This window comes from Alligator mississippiensis, chromosome 6, assembly GCF_030867095.1.
Source record: "Alligator mississippiensis isolate rAllMis1 chromosome 6, rAllMis1, whole genome shotgun sequence".
Classification (NCBI taxonomy): Eukaryota; Metazoa; Chordata; order Crocodylia; family Alligatoridae; genus Alligator; species Alligator mississippiensis.
The window spans coordinates 53,018,345-53,032,443 of NC_081829.1; the positions used below are offsets into that span (position 1 = coordinate 53,018,345).

The 14,099-nt window shown below is 46.0% G+C and overlaps 1 protein-coding gene across 1 annotated transcript in view; it reads right to left on the reverse strand.

Annotated features, from left to right (window-relative positions):
• Positions 1-14,099, reverse strand: part of CTNNA3 (catenin alpha 3) — a 1,574,321-nt gene that overhangs the window by 308,779 nt on the left and 1,251,443 nt on the right. The window contains 1 exon segment of the mRNA XM_059729874.1: positions 5,927-6,078. Within this exon segment, the coding sequence (XP_059585857.1) occupies positions 5,927-6,078 (152 nt within the window).

Consider the following 14,099-nt stretch of genomic DNA (forward strand, 5'->3'; position numbering starts at 1 on the left):
TCTCCATCAGTGACTTGGACGAGGGGGTGGAAAGCACGCTGTCCAAATTTGCTGATGACACTAAGATGTGGGGCGAGGTGGACACACTTGAAGGGAGAGAGAGGCTGCAGCTAGATTTAGACAGACTACAAAAGTGGGCAGATGAGAATAGGATGGGGTTCAACATAGACAAATGCAGGGTGCTGCACCTTGGGAGAAGGAATCCACAGCATACATACAGGCTGGGGAGTTCCCTTCTTGAACACACAGAGGTGGAAAGGGATCTTGGAGTCATTATTGACTCCAAGATGAACATAAGCTGCCAATGCCAGACCACAGCCAGCAAGGTCAGCCATACCTTGTCATGCATCCAAAGGTGCATCTCAAGTCGGTCCAGAGAGGTAATACTCCCCCTCTATGCGACTTTGGTCAGGACGCAGTTTGAGTCCTGCATCCAGTACTGGGCACTGCACTTCAAAAGGGATGTGGCCAGCCTGGAGAGGGTTCAGAGGAGGGCCACCCTCTTGGTGAGAAGGCAGCAGGACAAGCCCTATGAGGAGAGACTGAGGGACCTAAACCTGCCTCAGCAAGAGGAGGCTGAGGGGGGACCTGGTGATTGTCTACAAACTCATCAGGGGAGATCAACAGCAAATAGGTAGAGCCCTTTTCTACCCAGCACCACCTGGGGTGACAAGGAACAAAGGTAATAAGCTGATGGAGGATAAGTTTAGGTTAGAGATCGGAAGGCCATATTTTACAGTTAGGGTGGCCAAAATCTGGAAACAACTTCCCAGGGAAGTGGTCCTCACCCCTATCTTGGGCAAATTCAAGAGGAAGTTGGACGATCACCTGTCTGGGGTCTTGTGAACCCAGCATTCATTCCTGCCTGCGGCAGGGGTTCAGGCAAGATGATCTGTTCAGGTCGCTTCTGACCCTAGCTACTATGAAACCCCCTTTTGTGCAGGACTATGGGGCAGGCTGCAGGTGAGGTTTTCCTGGGAGTGGGAGGGAAGAGACCCACCAGCCACTGGGGTGGCTCTGGCATCTGCTTCGGGGTCCTGGGAAAGGGGACCTCCTCCCTCAGAACTCACTAGGGTGATCCCCAGGGCCTCTGTATCCCCTAAATAAGAGGGAGGAGACTCTGCTGCCAGGTCTCCTTGGTGCAGGCCTCAGCCTTGGTGGCCGTGGTTTCAGGGGCTAGGCCTTGGTCAGCAGAATGAAGGGCTTCCCCCATGGGTTCCTGTTCAGGACTATCTAGAAGCCTCTATACCTTCTCTGTGTGGATCACCCATTTGATCTTTCCCGGGGGTGGGGTGTCAGGCACAGCTGGGGAGGCCCCTGGAGGCTGGGCCACTCCTTCCCTCCATGTGGTGGTCTTGGGAGCAGGAGAGGAGTCCTCCACATCAGTGGGCACCAGCTGTGCCCGGGCCTTCCTCTTGCCTTTATGCCTAGATGGGACCTGCACCCAGTCAGCCATGGGGTGGTCCTCAGCTGGACAGGCTCCAGCAAGAGACGGTGAGGTTTGGTGGGGTGGGGCAGCCATGACAAGGGTATGATTAGGGGCAGGGGGGCCCTGTTCCCTCTCTCCCCCTGGTTGCTGGTGACCTCCCTGGGATTCCATTAGACTTGGTTGGAGGGTAGGGTCCCTTTAGCTCACAGGTGGGCTTGCAGTTGTGGCTGAGGTGCCAGGGGGGTCTGATGGGGTGTTGGGTACAGGTGCTGGGGGCACCTTTTTTCCAGTGGGACCCACAAATGTCCTCCCCACCTGGCCCATGGGGCACTCATGATGCAAGTGTCCCGGGGAACAGCACTGGAAGCACTGCTTAAGTATGGTTTCTTACATGGCCATTTGCATTAATCACCCATTGGATTCTTGGGGGAGCCCACACTATACCCCACCAAAGATATATTTGTTTATCAAGACAGAAGTCTTTCCAGATCTAATTAAGGCCAAAAGAATCCTTCATGCTTTTAGATATGAATATTACTAATCCACAATCCTGAAGATACTGTTCCCACCTAATTCCCCCACTTAAGAAATTTCTTCTCCCCCCCTTCCTCCCCCATCCTCCATCCCACCCCCTAATAGTCTGAACAGCTAGGTGGTTTTCTTAGAGTCCCTTCTTTTAAAGTGTAAATTCTGCATGATTCAGAAGACCTGCCTATTTAACATACCTATGCCAGATAGTGATTTGCAGTGATTGCCTCTCTTCAGCTATTTAGGATTTGAAACTTTCCCAGCATGAAAGCTATTATGTATTTCTGGTCCCAGAGCTGTTCCTAGGAGTATGTGGGGCCCAGGGCATATCAGCCTGTGCAGGGCCTGTGGGGCGGGGGCAGGGGGAGTGCTGAGTGGGAGAGCAGGTGGCTCTTGGCAGCAACAGTGCATGGCAGCCATGGCAGAGCCTGTATGGCACTGACCATGGGGCCACCCAAAGCACAGGGCCCAAGGCAGTCGCCCCTATTGGCCCCCTCCTAGGGATGGCCCTGCCTGGACCTATTATATCTTATAAAATACATGTATATAAAATTGCACAATTTAGATAAACACTAAGACAATAAGGTGAAGGCAGTTTGACGCTCCCTATCTGTTGAGGCAACACATGCCATATAAATAAAACAAACTCCAAAAAACATGCCCAACACTCCATGGCCACTCTGAATTATAGTGGGGTGTGTAAGACCTATCTTTATTCTTGAATGAGCAAGTTCAGTATTTGTGCAGATAAAGCATTAATGATATCTTACGGATCTCTCATTTGAGACTGTTCACTGCCATTTCTGTCACTGTTTAATGACCTTGTTTCTTACATATATTTATTCAGATACCACATGCAGCTTTCCCCCCAAACTCAGCCCTCCAAATTTGGGTACATCTTAAGCTGGTGCGGTGATTTTGCTTTGCTAGAATAGAAGCAGGGTGAACTAGAACAAGGAGATATCTGGTTCACAGCTGCTAGGATGGCTACTGCTTCTCCCTGGAACTGCAAACTCTAGGGGCAAAATCCAGTGTTAACCCTCTCACAGCCACTACTGAGGCAGTGGTTTTTGGTTGAAAAAACCCAGAGACAGGTGATGGTGAGTGAACTGATGCGTACAGGGTGTGTCTACACATCACCGTACGGTGATGTTGCTACAGTGGCATGTTCAGTAAAGCACAGTACCGTATGGGTGGTTACTGCACTGTGCATGTGGCACCTGGTTAGTTTCACTGCTATGTCACTGTACTGGCCCAATATACCAGGGGAGTGTGTCACTATGGCGATGCAGTTGGTGAGCACATGTAGACCCATGTAATCGCTATGTTACCATAGCGTGCCATATGGTGACATAGGGTGATGTGTAGACATGCCCACAGTGTCTTGATGAGGCTTGTGTTGTGGAAACAGCACTTTTTTATTTACAATAACTTATATAAAACAATTTAAGGTAAAGGAATAAAGATCTTACTACTATCCTTGCAAAAGTCTGAGGCCTAGCTTTGTTGCTGTCCTGTCACACCTGGAAGTTTCCTGATTCCTCAACCGGACTGTTTCCTGCGATGCCATACCTCCTGGACACTCTCTTTTCCCAGGACTTACCCTAACTCACATAATCCATCATGACTCTGGGGGGAAAAAAATCTACATTCTGACTTATAAAAACCAAGTATGTTTTATTGGGTGGGAGGTGGCATGCAAAAAAATGTGGTAACACACTAAATAACATAGTAAAACAAGAGATGTTGACAGATACATTCAGTGTGGTCTCTTTCTTTTTTGATCTATCTTGAGAAGGAGGACATTACTAGTGTATGATTTTCAGATTTAGAGCCCTGTTATGATGAATGATGAGCAAAATTTCAGGAAGATACAGTTACTTCCTCAAAGTCTGACTTTAGATCAATGTGAAAAGAATAACAAAGAGAAAGGGATGGGGTTACATATACTAAGCCTAATACTTGGCAGGTTTATTGTTTCTGTTTTTTGGGTTTTTGGTTTTGTTTTTAAAAAAAGATAAAAAGTTTGGGAAAGGAGTTTTATCCCTGCCTGAGCTAGTGTTAGGTGTACAAAGTCTCTTTGATATCACAGCAGAAATAGATCTGGCAGAGATTTGATCCAGCAATTCATTTGGCAATGCAGTGCACATTATGGTTTTTTTTTTCCAGATCTATCAATGAGTTCCTAAAGTTGGCTAAGGAATGCTTTAATGTCCTCACTGTGGCTGCTTTGGTTACTACATATTTCTGTATAACTGTCAGATTTACTAAGCTTCTGATCAGCAGATTGAAATAAACCTGGCATTAACTGAACCATTTTTCATTGGGAATGCAAATGCATCTTTACTCAAAATAAGTGTCATCGTTTTCTCAGCTCTCTTTGTTTGCTAACATCCAGCAGTAAGTGTCCCTTGGCAATAGTGAAGTGGCTGCTGTTATTCCAGTGAACCTAAAAAAAAAGCCTATTGTGTCTATCTTCACATGAGAGAGCTCATGCAATACAAAAGTACAGGTGCCTTATTTGAAAATATAACCTTTTCTTGATCTCTGGATCTTTTTTTCAGAAATTTGATGTTACTTGATCATTGCTGAATACTATATTGGTGAAATGTTCTCTAATATATTTCTAGTGGAGTCTTTTTAAAAGACAAGCTATACACTTTACACTATAATTAAGGGTTCCATATACATTTCCAGTAAATCTCATCTTGTTCAGTTCAGAAGATTGAAGAATGTTCTTTTGTTGGCCCCCATGGTCTCAGGCTGAGCCACCAAGAACATCTTTTCACTTCAACAACTTGCTTTCTATCCTCTTGTCCAATTGGCAAAACAGAAGACAGAGATGAGTCTTAAAGCACAGCTCCTAATGCTGACTATAGAGATGCTAAATATTGTTTACGATAGTTAAAACTTGCTTGCAACAGATAAAATACAGTGTATAGGAGGGGTGAAGGCATAATAAACCATATAATAGAAATCCAAGGCTTCCACCCTTATTATAGGTAAGAGTTGTATTTCTGAATTCACAGCAATAAGAGCCCAGTTCTTCAAGACACAAAGCACCTGAATTCCCACTGAAGCCAATTAAGTTATTTGCTACCAGTATTTTGAAAGGGACTCACACTTTCCACCTTAACCTGTAAGAAGCCCTGAAGGGGGGAGTGTAAGAGGCATGGGGATGGTGGGAGGAAAAAAAACTGAGAATAATCTAATCATTTCTTTTCCTGCTTTCTTCTCAACTACACAGAGAAAATAGATGGCAACATTCCTTGAAAAGTGGGATTAGCCTATTCTATTAATAGTACAGTATAGTGATTGGCTCATGTCAGTTTAAGTGGAATTTGTGCTAATTTGGAGAAACCCTGAAAAATCAGGCAAAATTCATTTAATTCCAAATGTGAAGATTTGCTTTTCTGAAATATTTTTATGAGCCCTAGGAATAAACTCTTTGGCAAGAATCATTTCTCACCATCCACAAAAGGACTGACTCCTTTAGATGAAAGAAAATCAACCTAATGTTCCTTTTGATTTGGTGGCAGCAGAATTTTTAAAAGAGATTACCATGGCCAAGTGAGAGGACCTCCCCCTGCCCTGCCCCCGCCTCCCATTGCCACATCACTAAACAAGTGAAGAAGTGAAGGGTAAAGGGACAAAAGATACTTCAAAATAGAGATATTTGGATTTGTAGCTCTAACTTACATTTGGGGGCGGGTTCTGAGCCAAGGTATTTGACATTCTTATGTTTATATGAAAATATTTTTAAAATGCAAACAGATTTTCCTGAGAGGTATTCTTATCTGGTACCTGTTCCATATACATAGTATGACTGTGGCCTTCATGAGTTAATGTTTAAATAAATCAAATACAAACACCAGCATTGTGAGTAACAATTTAAATCAGTCTGAACTTTATGACATTTGCTAATTAACCTTATCGTTGGATGTTATATATACAAATAAAAAAACTTACCCGAATCATCATTACTGAACATCTAATGTCATGAATGGTATCATAGACCTTCTTTGAAATGTCGACAAACTTATTCTCATCAAACAGGTACACTGTGTTCCTACTTAGGCCTTCCAATACAATATTGACTTGAGTAATAAATTCTGGAATCACTATTAAAAAAAACAACACTAAGAATGAAAAACATTGTGAGAGATAATTAATGATATATGTCTGTCAATTTTATACATTGAGAATAAAAATATTTTAAAATGAGAAAAAAATGCAAAAAAAAAAAAAAAGGACCATTAGTGAAAATATCTTTGTCATTTATTGCCTTAGTATTTGGTGTGGGGACAGAGAGGAGAGAGCAAACGAATGGTGGAAAAGGAAATGGGGCAAATCAAAATATTGATTTCCATACAAAATTGTATTTGACTTCAATACCAGTTTTCCTCATGGAACATAGGATATAATTAGCTGAAAATTAGAACTTCCATCCCACAGGAGATCCTGTTATTTCAATATGTATTTCATCCTGAATCCAGATAAAAATTTAAATACTGACATTTTTCACCAACATTTGTCACTCATATTCTGCATGTAAATTTTCCAAGTATTTCATTTTAGAAATATCAAAATGATCCATCTTGATTTATTAAATTAAACATAATAATTTCATTGCAAGCCAATTTGATATTAAACTATTTGCCTGAGTTGCTACAGTGCTTGTGGCACCAGTACTCGTCTTTTTCCTTTAAGTTTGGGCTTCCACACTAAATTACATCACCAATGATGTACCACAACAGTTCAATCAGAAAGGGGAAGATGGTGCACCATGGAAGACATTAGTCCACAGCCCAACCAGAGAACAATGTGGTTGACTGAGGCACCCAAACATCCAGTCCCATGAAGAACCACAAGAACTTAGGCAGAAACAGATACATATCAAATTCACCTGAAATAAATATTTTGGTTCACTTCAGCAAACCACAATATTTCTTTAGTCTCCCAGTCTCAAAATGAAACGCTTTCCCAAAGGAATAAAAATAAAATAAATAAAATCAGCACAACTGAAATTTCCCCACAGAAAAAAGAATGACCTTAAAAGTTGTCATCCTTCTTTATTCTGACACACAAGATTCAAAATCAGTGGAAATCCAAACTTTATCTGCATAGCTGAGTGTATAACTCATATGACCAGAGAGCAACACTACTGGCGTTTTAACTACTAAATAATCCAAGATCAAATGCTTAAGTATATAATCATTTTTTATTGAAACAAAATTCCCAATTAAGTTAATAGGAATTTTACTTTACATGCCATGGAAAAAAAGGTACTATAAAGTACTCTACCTCACTAAGGATATCAAGATCTGATTCTCAACTCATTCTCCACAGATGCTTGAATTATATGTTAATAGCTATAAGAGAGATTTTCAAACCAGCCCCTGAATTAGAGCAATGTTGCTATTTGAGAACAAAACTGTGTTCCCACTGAAGTTTTTTTATGGGCTGATTTTCAGAAGCAGCAAAAGCAGATGTCAAAGTCAGTGGCAGAGCTCAATTACCTTTGAAAATCAGGTCCTATATCTACAAACATGTAGGAGGGGATTCTATTTTTTTTTTAAAGTAAGGATGCTCAAAACATTTCTTCCCCTTCTCCCCAACCCTAACTGAATTATTTTTAATCTTCTGAAAGATTCAGTGAAAAGCAAAGATTTCTTTAAAAGGTATGTTAAGGGGAAAAAAAGATCAGACAGGCTACTTGCAACTAATCTACACATGTTCTTATAACTGAAAGGTGAGCAGTGAAACATTTTATACATAGGAGTGAACCTATATAGATATAAATTGAGGGGACACTGTGGGTTATACACAGAAATTTCCCTGAATTGGACTTACTACAGTCATGTTTAGTTTCTCTTTACAGCTAGTATTAAGGTATGTTCAGTTTTATCATATCTATGTTTAAATGGACCATGGCATTTGGTGTGAATGTATTTTTGAGTTTTTACAATATGACATAGATTCATAGACTCATAGATGCTATGGTCAGAAGGGACCTCAGCAAATCGCTAAGTCCGACCCCCTGCCTGGGCAGGAATGAGCTGGGGTCATCTAACCGCAGCCAGATGCCTATCCAGCCTCCTCTTAAAGACCCCCAAGGTAAGGGAGAGCACCACCTCCCTTGGAAGCCCATTCCAAATTTTGGCCACCTTTACTGTAAAGAAGTTTTTCTTGATGTCTAGCCTAAATCTGCACTCTGTCAGTTGCTGCTTGTTACCCCAAGAGGTGCCCTGGTGAACAGAGCATCTCCGGTTCCTTGCTGCACCTCGCTAATGAATTTGTAGGTGGCCACAAGATCACCTCTCAGCCTTCTCATGCGGAGGCTGAAGAGGGCCAGGTCCCTTAGTCTCTCCTTATAGGGCTTGGCCTATAAAACCCTTAAACATATGAGTGGCTCTCCTTTGGACCCTCTCAAGGTTATCCACATTCTTCTTCAAGTACGGCACCCAATACTGGACACAGTACTCCAACTGCAGTCTGACCAATGCCACATAGAGGGGAAGTATCACCTCCTTGGTTCTATTTGCCATGCATCTGCTGATGCATGATAAAGTGCGGTTAGCTTTGCTGATGATTTCATCACACTGACGACTCAGGTTCATCTTGGAGTCCACTAAGACTCCGAGATCCCTTTCCTTTTCTGTGCTGCTGAGAGGGTCATTCCCCAGCTAGTATGTGTTCTGGATATTTTTACACCCTTGGTGCAGCATTCTGCATTTGTCCTTGTTGTACTGCATCTTATTGTGTTCTGCCCACTTATGCAAGCTGTCCAGGTCTGCCTGCAGTCATTCCCTACCCTGTGGAGTGTTCACTTCCCCCCACAATTTAGTATCATCCATAAACTTGGACAGAGTACACTTCACACCCACATCCAAATCACTGATGAAGATATCAAAGAGTATAGGTCCAAGGATGAGCCCTGCAGAACCCCACTACCCACATCCTCGCAAGTCGATACTGACCTGTCTACTACCACTCTCTGAGTGCAACCCCCAAGCCAATTTGCCACTGTGATAAAAGGTGCCTTAAGTGGGGGTTCCCCGAGTGGCGCACTATCCATCCAGTGTGGGGCCCCTCCCCTCAACTCGTCTTCCACGACTTGGTGTTATTAGATAAAAGGAAATGTCCCAGGGGAGCTGGGGTGGCAGGAGGACCCCAGGCCAAAAGAGAGCCCCACTTACCTCTCACAGAGCCTGAAGAGCTGGAGGAGAGGCGCACAGCGAAACCACCAGTGAGGGTTATTAGCTGCGCATATATCCAGCTGCGGCTGAGCAGCGAGGTTGGGAGACGCCTCCCGGGAAGGATAAAAAGCGGCCCCGACGATGCGGCAGGGCAGCTGATGAGTGGAAGCTTGAGGGGAGAGCCCTCACACGGAGGGGATCAGCCGCTGCGCCCGGCAGCGTGGGAAGCCGGGGGCAGAGCCAAGAGAGGCTCCAATGGAGTCGGCAGCGACACTGACAGCACTGCCAGCAGGGGAGCCAGCTGTAATGCCGATAGCAGAGCCGGCAGGGAAGCTGGCTGTAACACCGGCAGCGGAGCCAGCTGGAAAGTCAGCAGCAACGTCAGCTGCAGAGGCAGCAGTAAAGGTGGGAGCAACGCCGAAGGGGGATCTAGCAGCTTCACCTGCAGCGGAGCCAGCGGCAGCACACACGGAGGAACCGGAGGCAGGAGCTGAGAGAGCAGCATTGGGGCAAGCCGGCACTGAGACCTAGGAGCAAGCCTGCATGGGAGCCTCAGAGAAGAGGTAACAAAGGGGCGTGTCCAATGGGGCCTCGGCGGGCCGCACCGGAGGGCGGCTGAAGACCAAAGTGGGGGTGGATAGTGGACCTTCGTGGCCCACAGTGGCCTTAGGAAGAGGCGGGGACTCAATGCCCCAGTGGGGTGAGCTGCCAGGGCTGTGGAACCCAAGCCCAGGGCAATCCACGCAGCCTAGAGGCCAGAGGCACCCTTTTGGGCCTCCTGGCCCAGTAGTTTAGGGGCCTTAGTTATCTCGGTGGTGGGATAGGCACGTCACGTCACAGGGTGATTAGTATAGGGCGATAGGGAGTCTTATTGGAGGGACCAGGTCAGAGGACCTCGTCAACCATACACTTGGCCTGAAGACTCAGGCACGCAGCTGGCAAGCCGTGGGCAGAGGCTGGGGGAAGAGCTGAGGACACCAAAGGGGCCCGAAGATCGGCAGCCCAAGGTGGCGAGTGGCCGGGGTGTAGGAGAGGTCGGAGCCTCGTGAGTGCCCGCCGAGAGGCACGACGACCCTGGAGGCTGCCCCAAGGGGGAACCACTCCACTGAGGCAACATCCCAAGTCGTGCCAGGAGCGTTAAGGGGACCCCCTGACATCAGCAGGGGTAGCCTGTGGGGTCCACCCACGAGCCCAGGACAGACACGATCCACAGTCCAGGCTAAGGCCGCATGGGAGCACTTAATTGAATGGAGGCGGGCACAGGAAGGTTCAGCTGAGATCTTTTTCCTGGGCGCCCCCCAGGGACAGCAGTATTCACAGTTCAGGTGCGATGTTCCACAGGGCTCCACCTCCCCTACACCCCGTCCCTGGCAAGCTGGACTTGAGTTGGCTGGTGCCTACTTCAGCACCTCCGAGTAGGGCACTTCTGGTTGTGCACCTATTCTCTTTTGTTTTCTTTTTTTGTCAAAAGAAATAGACCCGTGGGGGGGAGAGGGGTGTGGAGTTCCCTCCTTCCTCCCAGCCTCCTACAGGGGGCTCCAATGACTCCCCTGCTCTGCTTGCCAGCGTTGAGCCGGCTGCGCTGCTCCTGTCTGCTGCAGGACCCTCAGCACATCTGCTGCACTCCACACCAGCATGCTCCCTTGCTCTCCCCTCCCCCTGGGTTCCGGTGGGGCTTTTAAATCTTCCCACGGCAGTCAGAATGGCCGCTGCAATTGGCTCAGCTTTTCCTCGCCCAGGGAATAGATGATTAAACAATCATGTAACACTGGCTCACGCAGCCACAGCCATGGCTGTGGTTCCTGCTCCGGCTGCGCCCCTGAAGGTAAGTTTCACCTGCAGAGGGGCTGTTTGTGGGGTTTGGGGCCCATGGAGACTGCCCTCTCCCCTTCAGGAGCCTGTGGGGGCATCTCGCCACCACAGCCACCCAGCAGACTGTGTAAGCATCTAAGTCACAGCCTCTTAATTTATTTATGAGAATGGGATGAGATACGATTTCGAAGGCCTTCCTAAAATCTAAGAAAATGACATCCACCTCTACTCCTGCATCTAAGCATTTTGTGACCTGGTCATAAAAAGAAACCAGTTTAGTTAGGCATGATTTGCCTGCTACAAATCCATGCTGGTTGCCCTGCTGCATTATTTTTTCCCACTGGCCTTGCACAAATATAATCTTTAATAATCTTTTCACTTATTTCAATAGATTACCTGTCTAGTCATGTATCAGAACTATGCAACACATAACAGCTATGCATAGGTCAGTGAGGCCTTGACTTGAATAGCTAACTGGGAGGAAGCTGATTTCGGCAATGTGCACTTGGAATTGATATGCATATTGATCAGCCAGGAAAATGGCAAAACTGGGTGTTTACCTGAGGAGAAGTACTAAGTTCAAACAATGGCTTGTTAGAACTCAAATGCAGATATATCCATTTACCCAGATAATGAATAGAGTGCTTTTCAAAAGGAAGCTTTATGCTGAGGGGGTCTCTCTCCCCCTTTGAACAAAAAAATTAGACGAGGGAAATCTAATTGAAGGTTTATAATTACACTATCTTCCTTAAATACAAGTTTGAATTAGGAAGGATGCCTAATTTGTCAGATACATTCATATCTAGAAATATTATACATGATCCAAGAACTGAACAGAGAAATAAAAATGGAGAGATATTGTTAAGATTTTTAAAAGATGCCTTTCAAGGACAAACTAAATCTGAAAAAACTCTTATGCCTTGGGGAAAATTCCTGTGTGCCAATCCTGAAACCCCAGAAACTGGCACAAAAAGCAAGTGTTCTCACTTTTATATAAAAAATCATAGGGGTAAGTGTCACAAGCCAATGGGGCCAAAGGGAGAGGGACAGCTAAAAGGTAAAGAAACATCAACACTGAGGTAACATACATTCAGCATCATAATTTCTCCCTCAAACCTCTGGAGGTGTCCCCCAAAAAGTCTTTAGTACCTAGAGCGCTCAAACAGCAGCCTGCAGCTGCTCCCACATCCAAGTCCAGTCTACAGTCCTGACTGACTGAGCCAATGAGATCTCCAGCTCCATCGTGCACTCCTCTGTGTAGGGCTGAGCACATTTCATGTGCACACTGCTCTCTCTCCCTTTACTCCAGCCTCAAACTTCTTCCTTTTTCCCTTGCCCCTCAGTCCCTGGGAGTTTCTGGGAGTTACAGTCCAAATTAAGAGTTAGCACAGTTCTGCAGGCTGACCCCTAGTTCCACCTGCTGTTACACACATTATAATCACCTTACACCTCTTTCCCAGTTGTAATAGCTGGTAAGTCTGGAAAAAAACAGTGGAAGAAGCTAGGAACTTCATAGCTCCTTCCAGAGATGGCATTCCTTTATATTTCATTTCTTGTGCATAACTTCTGGTTTGGAGGTATGACAAACCACTGGGATGCTGCTGGGGTTTGGCTCCAACCTCTCTGTCAGATCAGGGTTTTGTCCAGCAGAGGAGATTATGGAACAAGGGCCAATGAAGCACCCAGGAACAGGCAGATGGAGTGTAGGGGAGTGGACCTGGAGCTTCCAGGATGACAACACCCATGGGCACAAAGATGACCGTTGAGGCCTTGGCAGCCCCTGCAGTGGCATAAGGGTGGGTTTAGGGGAGGTTCATGAGTAGTATATAGGCTCATCGCCCTTCAATGCAAATGTGACGGGTGGGTGGGGCTCCCTTTGCCCACCCCCTTTCCCCTTATATGCTGTGTGATGTCACAAGCCCCACCCCAATCCCAGTCACATGGTGCGTGGCATCACCAACCCCACCCCTACCCCAGTCATATGGTGTGTGACATCACAAACCCCACCCCCACCCATCACATGGTGTGTGACATGAGCAACTCCACTCCCACCCCAGTCACATGGTGTGTGACATCTGTAACCCCACCCCTGCCATCCAGTCACATGGTGTGTGACACCACCACCACATGGTCCATGACATCAGAAGGACAGCCCATACAGCTCCTCCAAAGTTCACCCCCTCATGCTGCAAGAACTGCCCTACACCACATGGTAGTTATGACCTATCAGGCCCCAGATTGCTCTAGCCCCTGGGGCACAGGCATGGCCTATGCGTAGCAGTGGGGGATGACCCCTCCAACAACCCACCTCACCACCCCTGACCAATTGGCAGGGGTTTCAGAAGCCTCGGACCTCCCCAAGAATGATGCTGAATCAACTGGAGTGAGTAGAGGGGTGGGGCTTAGGCTGCAAGACCACCAGGTCTATCTGCTTTCTCAAACAAGCCATCTGTTTGTCTAAGACCGTGCTAAGGCAAGCAGGGGCAGACATGGAGGAGATTCAGGAGTGTGAGATGGTTGCCAGGTCTACCAAAACAACAGCAGGGACCATGAGAGAACTTGAGTAGTCCATATCACACCTGCCTATGGAGAGTGTGGACAACTCTTGTCTCAAGGGACTCTGCTGAGGTAAATAATTTAGATGACTTTTGTGGAGTCTTTTCCTGTAACTGTCTGGGCCTGTGGCAATAACAATGTTTTTGCAGGTAGATGACACCTTCATAGAGAGCTTTCAAAACCTGCACATTGGCACCCCAACGAAAGTAAGGTCTTTTGCATGAACTGTTTTTATTCATGTCCAAAAGAGAGCAGTTCAAGGCCAAAGACTGATGCAACATTTTGTCCAAAAACAATGACTACTAACCCAGGCTATGAGTCCATGGAGGTCACAGAGCAGGGCTAAGAGCCCATGGAAGTCACCAAGCACGGGTGTACTGGGGGACTATTTTCAAATAAAAAAGTATCCCAACCCTGTTCAGAAGAAAGTTTCTTGCATGACCTGGGTTTGAACTGTTCAAGCTGAGGCTGAAGACCACTGTTAATGTTGTATTTCTTACCTGCTTAATAAATCTTGTTTTACCATGGTTTAAATGTGTCCTCAAGTGTTTGAATGCACTACACAAGTGTTAGCG